At 44.2% G+C, this 7,978-nt stretch overlaps 1 protein-coding gene across 1 annotated transcript in view; it reads right to left on the reverse strand.

Moving 5' to 3' along the window:
• Window positions 1-7,734, reverse strand: part of NEK5 (NIMA related kinase 5) — a 67,045-nt gene extending 59,311 nt beyond the window's left edge. The window contains 1 exon segment of the mRNA XM_089899623.1: window positions 4,838-7,734. Coding sequence (XP_089755749.1) covers window positions 4,838-4,954 — 117 coding nt within the window. The 5' untranslated portion in view covers window positions 4,955-7,734.
• Window positions 7,735-7,978: the final 244 nt, after the last annotated feature.

Raw genomic sequence — 7,978 nt, forward strand, 5'->3', positions numbered from 1 at the left:
TTGAAGGCAAGAAATAAAAGAATATGCTTGATAATTGCAGGATGATGATAGAAAATATAGAGCTTTTTGGTACCTGTAAGAAAATAAGCGATTTAAGTTCTGGGGTCTAGAGTTTGCTTTGTGGAGAGGTGCTGGAGAGCTGAGAAGAAATGTAAATTTCTCTAGATAAGAAGTAATGAAAAAGTACATTAGAGTAGAAAGAAAAAAATAAGTAATAAATGTTAATACTGTGACACAAATGTTGTTAGGCAAATCTGATAACACAGAGAGATACGGGAAAGCAACAATAACGAGGCCCAATAGAAATTCTACTTATTTATGGCATGGGGACTAGGGTGGTTCATGAAGTAAAAGATGAAAAAATTCACTGCTCTATGAGAAATATACAGTCAGCTTTTTATTATCTATACTAAAGAATGGGAGAGACTCTATGAAATGTATTAATATATATTTTTATAGAGGATTCACCTCCCACATAATTTTTTCTTTACTTAGAACTTAAATGGTTTTATAATTCCTAAATATGTACCAGCTTAACAACAGAGCTAGAAGGCCTGAAAGTATCTATGCATTGAATTATTTATCCAATAAGAATTTATTGACCCGCTACTGGTGCAAAGAATTCTTAGCTGCTGTGTGGAATACCAAGATGCAAAAGACCTGGATTCTGCCTGCACAGAATATACAGTTTAACAAGGAAGAGAAGGCACAAAATAAACAGCTAAAGCACAGCAAAGTAGACAGCAATCAGTACCATAACAGCAGTATGGATAAAAAGCTATGGAGGGCTTCCCTGGTGGCGCAGTGGTTGAGAGTCCGCCTGCCGATGCAGGGGACACGGGTTCGTGCCCCTGTCTGGGAAGATCCCGCATGCCGCGGAGTGGCTGGGCCCGTGAGCCATGGCCGCTGAACCTGTGCGTCCAGAGCCTGTGCGTCCGGAGCCTGTGCTCCACAACGGGAGAGGCCACAATAGTGAGAGGTCCGCATACCGCAAAAAAAAAAAAAAAAAAGCTATGGAGTTTACAGAGAAAGAGAGGTTACTTAGATCTGGAAGGTTCTACAAGGTGTGCTGAGGCTCAGCCCTGAACAAGTGGGATCTTGATGCTTGGATGGGCCGGCAAAGACCTTTTGGGAAGAAAGAGCCCCCCGGGTGAGCACAGAGGCTGCGGTGCAAAGGATTCGCATGTGGCAAAAAGGAAGAGTATGTGAGGGGAGGTTGAAAATGGAATTTGGGAACAAATCAGAGAGGGGTGTCAAAACTAATCTGAAGAGTGAAACGATATAAAAGTACAAGGCAAAAATTACTCATAATCCCACATTCCACCTCGATAATAATGTAGTAAGTAGGTCTTTCCTATATGTATGGGCAGATACGTGTGGGAATATACATACTTATATAGAGAGATAATGCATATATTTTTACAAAGATTGCATCATTCTACACGTACTATTTTCTTAATTAGCAAAAGTTATGGTACTTCTCATGTCAATACTTTGACTACAACATGATTTTGATGAACAGCTTAGTCTTTCACAAATTACTTAACCAATCCCCAACTGTTGGACATTTAGGTTGTTTGCTGACTGTCTGCACATTTCTGGGTATTTCCTTGGAATACAATCCCAGGAGAACTACCAGATCCTAGGATGCATACATTTTTTTTCTTTTCTTTTTCAAGATGAAGATAGCTTTTTCTGCTTATACAAATAATACAATTCTTAATTTTAAAAACATAATGTATGCTTCATATTAAAAATTCTGACCACGCAGAAAGAAATGATAGAGGTGAAATCCCACCAATCAGCAATAACCACTGTTAATGTTGTGTGTGCGTGTGTGTGTGTGTGTGTGTGTGACATTAACAGTACATACATATATATACATAACTTTTTGTGGCCTGATTTTTTTTCATCTTTACAACGTACTTCGGACCTTACTCCTCGTCAATAATACAAACAGGGCATGGATCCTTCTAAGGCTTTGATACATATTGATAAATTTCCCTCAGGGTGATTTACCTTCCTATCAGCAGAGCAAGAGAGTGCCCGCTTCCTCCACTTTTATATTCTTTTCAATCCTTTCCAATTGTATCAGCAAAAAGTGATATAAAATCAATAGATTTATTTTACTTTTCTTAGTTTTCTAACGAGTTTGAAATTTGTATATGATGACTTCTTCAGTTATAATTTTTTTTCTTTTTAAGATTTATAAAAGGCTAGCACAGGGAATTCCCTGGCAGTCCAGTGGTTAGGACTCCATGCTCTCACTACCAAGGGCCTGGGTTGGATCCCTGTTGGAGGAACTGAGATCCCACATGCTGCACCGCGTGGCCAAAAAAAAAGCTAGCACATTTTTAGTCAACACTTGCAAGTATTTTGGGCATTCTGTCAGTTTTCTTTCCATTTATTCATGATGGTTTTCCGTCATTCAGAAGTTTTATATTTTAGTGTAGTCAAAGATGACGACGCATCTAGCCATCTTTTTCCTCTATGACTTCTGTCCCAGTGAAGGTTTGGGAGCCTGGGGGGAGAATTCCCAAGATTTTGTTACATGAGAGCTGGAGCCATGAGAAAGGTACTGAAGTGATCCAAGTAACCCAGGCCACTGACAAAAGGAATGAAACAAATTCAAGGGAGAGAAAGAGTCAACCGCATTTAGCAAGTAATTGGATGGGGAGAGAGAAAAAATTCACCGATGACCCCAAGGTTTTGAGCCTGGATATCATAAAAGTACTGGTGTCATTAACACAGAGCAGCACAGGGTGGGTGACCTGGATCTCCTTAGAAAAGTGAGAAATTTCTACTTTGGGTCCAATTGTGTTAGCTAGCTTCCAAGATGGTCCTCAACACCCCTCACTCTGAATTCTTAATGCCCAGAAACTGTGAGATAATAAGTGTCTATTATTTAAGCCACGAAGTTTGGGGTAATATGTTACACAGCAGTAGATTACTCACACAGATACTACTTGAAGATTATCTAGCTGGCTAATGAAATGCACAACTAGGGCTCTGGAAGATACCAAGGCTGGACAGAGTTTTAAGAGTGATCTGTTTAGTGGTAAAGATTGAAGGGAGGTGACTGTCAGGTAACAGTACACAGAAAGAGAGTTGGCAAAGGATAGGTGGTCGGGGACATACGGAGGGTGAGGAGACAGACAGGCCGGAGAAAGAGCAGTCAGATAAACAAAAGAGAGTAAGGAGAATAAGGTCGTGGAAGGAAGCCCTCACAGGCCACTAGACTAAGAGGACATTAGCAGACATATGCGGCGGATCCATGAAAAGGGACCTGTATTGGTAAATAAAGCATGCGCCCTGAAGCTAATCATCTATACCTGAGTTTTAATGTAAGTTTGGGAAGTCCTTTTATTTTTCCCCAATTTTTTTTCTTTTTTTTTGGCTATGCTGCACGGCTTGCGGGATCTTAGTTCCCCCACTAGGGATTGAACCCAGGCTCCTTCAGTGAAAGCACCCATTCCTAACCACTGAACTGCCAGGGAAGTCCCTATTTTTCCCCAATTTTTAAAAATTATGGTAAAATATATACAACATAAAATTGATACCATTTTAACCATGTTTAAGTGTACAGTTCAGTGGCACTAAGTACATTCGCATATATGCAACTTGATTCATCCCTTTTGTACCCATTTTGTGTGGAAGTTTTTCTGCTCCTCTCACTTATAAATCCTCCAGAAGGCAACCAACGAGACTTGCCTTAACATGTATTCTAGCCCATAATGGACACTGTTATATCTGAAACGAACACAGCCACTAGAGAGGGTAACATAAACACAAACCAAGGGAAATTTAGCAAAAATGAGTCGTCTTAAATCAAATATATTTAATTATTCTCCAAAACCATTAGACTAACAATAACATATGGTTTTCCTCCATTCCTTCAATGCATTCAATACATATTTTCAAGCGTCTATTATGTGCCAGGCACTGTTCTGCATGGGGAAGGAGATAGACAAGAAATAAGTGAGCAGAGTAATTCCAGATCATTATAAATGCTACTAAGAAAATAAACCAGGGTGGTGTGATAAGGAGTGATTGAAGTCAGGGAGCTACCTTGGCTAGGATGCTTGGGGAAGGTCTCCTTGTGGAGGTGACCTGAATTTGGAGAGGCAGTCAGAGGAAGCACATGGCAAAACAGAGGAACTAGAGCAACGGAGGAGGGGGCATCTCATAGACGTGCCATAGGATAAAAAAAAAAAAAAAAAAAAAGATGTTATCGGGCTTCCCTGGTGGCGCAGTGGTTGAGAGTCCACCTGCCGATGCAGGGGACACGGGTTCGTGCCCCGGTCCGGGAAGATCCCACATGCCGCGGAGCAGCTGGGCCCGTGAGCCATGGGTACTGAGCCTGCGCGTCCAGAGCCTGTGCTCCGCAACGGGAGAGGCCACAACAGTGAGAGGGCCGCGTACAGCCAAAAAAGATGTTATCACTGTAAGGAGTACCATAGGAGCCAGGACGATAACATCTTTTTCTCTTTTCTTTTTTTTCTTTCTTTTCTTCTTTAAAAATAAGATCACTGGGGACTACCCTGGCAGTCCAGTGGTTGAGACTCTCTGCTTCCCCAGCAGGGGGCATGGGTTCCATTTCTGGTCGGGGAACTAAGATCCCACATGCCGCATGGCCCGGCCAAAAATAAAAATAAAATTTAAAAATAAAAATGAAAATAAGATCATTGGTTGCTGTTTGGACAAATGGACTTAGAAGACTGAGCAAACAAAAGTCAACTGACTCATACTTGTAAAAAAAAAAGATGTGTTTCCTTGACTAAAAGCCAGATGAATATACCACTGAAAATGAACAGGAATTTTAACTTTTTAACTTTACCTTTTCAAAATTGATCTCTTTTATAACACAGTGCTTGCTATCTGATTTCCCTTTGGCCAGGTATGCTTTCCCAAAGGCACCTTCCCCAATGGCCTTAATCACATCATATTTATCCATGGTCTCCAATGCATGGAGTTACCTGAAATGAGAGCAATGAAATTTTATTGCACACTTTTCATAAATATGAACAAGTCAGAAAACAGACCACTACAACGTAAGAGAACTCATTTTGCTAAAACTTTCATTCTAATTTCGCCAAGACTGAATCAAATAACTTTCCTTGAGGCCACAAGTAACAACCAAAGTGAGACAGAGCTTAGTCAGCTCCACGGTCAGACTTGGGCTGCAGCTCAACTTTGATACACCCTAGTGTTGTCATCTCGGGCAAGTAACTTAATTCGTAAAACCTCTCTTTCCTAATTTCTGAAATGGAAATAACAATACCTGTTTTTCAAGATTGTTCTGAGAAAGAAAAATATAATATCCCCGTCTGGGCACCTCTAGGCAGCAGGAATTGTCCTTCTGTTTGTGTGGTTTTACAGTCCAGCCTTTCTCAGTGGGGCGTTACTGCCCCCTAGGGGACATTTTGGAAACTTACGGAAGTTTTTTTCTGTTCGCAGAGATGGAGAGGCAGGCACGAAGGCGTTTAGAAGCCACTGGGGTCTGAGATACTAAGATTCTGCGATGCTAGGGACGGTCCCGCACAGTAAAGGATTTTCCAGCACCCCTACAACCTTAAAAAGTCTCCGTACACATTCATGTGCTTGGAAAAATCCGTTTATAATTATCTGTGGCTACAACCAAACTATTTTACATCTAAATACAAAGTATATTTTGCACAGTTTTAATTAACACTGGATTTTCGAGGAATGCAACTACATGTAAATCAAGGCTTGATTGCACCTTGTTCGGAACTTTACCAGGAACTGTTCACCGTTTTGGAAAATCACTCCCCAATGGCCACGCTGCTCCTGGCAGCTGAGACCTAAAAGTTTGCAGCTGTCCTTATCAGGTGACTCCCTGCTACTTCACTACTTCTTCCAGTGTAGTAGTACCAAGAATTTACAGATTGAAATATAGACTTTATAATAAAGAGAGTCACTGTGGCATTTAGGTTCGTCTGATCAGATTCGGTATGGCAGGAGGGTGTGTAAGGCCAGAGTATACAAGGGCCCCATCTAAGACCTACCCAATCAGAATCCCCAGTTAAAAGGTCTAACATTCCCTTTGGTGCCCAAGCTCTTCTGATTTAGGTTCGTCACTCTCAGCCCAGGGTCCTGGCTTCTCGAGAGGGGAAGGTGAATTCTCCGGGGGTAGTAAGCGGTGTGGTCCCTTCCTCACTACCATTTCTTTGGAAACACGGTGCTTGTAACACAAGTACACCCTCAATAGCCCGTGGGCAAAAAACGGGCCAGTAATTCCCAGTGGGGTTGTTTCTGAACTGTCTTGGGCAGGTTCTGGCGGCCCAGCACTTGCCTCCGACCACTTGCCACCTCTCTGGAAGCTACGCGGCCGGGCGGCCCTCGGCCAGCCGCCAGCCTCTGGGGCTTTGGGTAAACTGCTCCACTGCATTTCCCCGTTATATTCAATACTACAGTTAGGGAATCTTGCTGATTTTTAAAACCTGAGTGACCAGGCAGGTTACGTTTTTGAGTAATTTGTGTCAGTGCAGGAAGGGGGGACGATTAGGTGGGATGGGGCTGGAAGCCAGCTCCGCAGCCAGGGAAGGCTTGGGGACACTGGAGGGCCGGGTTTTGAGGGAGGCGCTGGCGGAATCGGAACTCGAGGGCATCTGCACAGGAACTGAGGGACCGCGACCCTCCCGCCCAAGAGGCACCGGTGGGTGGAAGCCCCTAAGTTCCGGGGAAAAAATCCTTCTCCCTTAGAAACTCTCTCCGGGAGGCGGGAGGCGGCCGGCGGGAAGGCGGCAGAACTCCCGCGGGGGTCAGGAGCTGGGTGCGCCGCGCGTTGCCACGGAGACCGACGCGGCCCGGGACCGGAGACCGCAGTTCTGCGGCTCGTGTCTTCCCGGGCGGGGGTTCCACCCTTTCCCCGGGGCTCCCGGAGGCCCTGGGGGCAGCTCCGGGTTCGGTCTGAGGGGACCACCCATAGCATACCTGCTCCGCCTGCTCCGCGGGGCCAGAGTAGTGTCCCGGCTGGGTCCGGGTTCCAGACGCTTCTGCCCCCGCTGGCGGCCGGGGCGGAGCCGCGCTAGGGAAGGCGGGCGGGGCGCGGGGCCAGAGCGGCGAGAGGACGGGTCCACACAGTCCACCCGGAAGAGAGGTGGGGGCCGGCCGCGGCGTTTGGAGACCTGGCCGCGTCACCTCCGTCACCTTAGGTCGGGACTCCTCTGCTTACACTCGACAGGCATTCCGCTCCCGCTCCCCGTTCTTGCTTACGGTGTACCAGAGGCTTTGCATATATTCTCTTTATGCCTTGCGACAACCGAGTCGGGTAGTAGTGGCCCAGTTTTACAGTTGAGCTGGACTGAGAGTTTCTCGTGTAAGGTCTCAAATACTGTCAAGAGATGGAGACTGGAACGGAGCCCTGTTCTTTTGGCCACAGCTGGCGGCCTCCCATGGGGTCCTTATAAAACGAGCTACTGCCCAGTGGTCTGCAAACATGCTCTCTCACCATCTCCCCATCGCCCCCTACGCATTCCTCATTCCCACTGCACATCAAGGTGCCGTCAGAAACGTTTCATTACATGTTTAAGCAGTTGAAAGGATGTAATTTCCAGCAATTATAAATATTGACACAAGTAAAACATAACCAATGGAATCTAAATACCACGGCAATTTGAAACCCACCATATCTAGTTTTTTAAAAAAGAAAGCTCTCCTTTAAGAATTAGAAAGTTTACACCACTCCTTTCTCTCCTTGAACTCATATCTCCCACACGTACTGTTTTTCATGATTCAAAATCTTACCCATCACCCTATCATATCAATGGAAATTAATTTCTATTTTCTAATAGGCTTTTAAAAATTCATTAAAATTACTAGTAGTACACAACTGATCCAAATCACGAACTAATATTTATTAAATATAAAAAGTAACATAGTATTGGAAATTTCTCTCTTAAAGACGTGAATGGGCTTTCCTCTTCTTCTCCCCAATTAGCTCAATTAGTATCCACAG

Source organism: Delphinapterus leucas, chromosome 18 (assembly GCF_059928025.1).
Source record: "Delphinapterus leucas isolate spDelLeu-1000000601 "Yukka" chromosome 18, BTC_Dleu_Yukka2, whole genome shotgun sequence".
NCBI classification, from domain to species: Eukaryota; Metazoa; Chordata; class Mammalia; order Artiodactyla; family Monodontidae; genus Delphinapterus; species Delphinapterus leucas.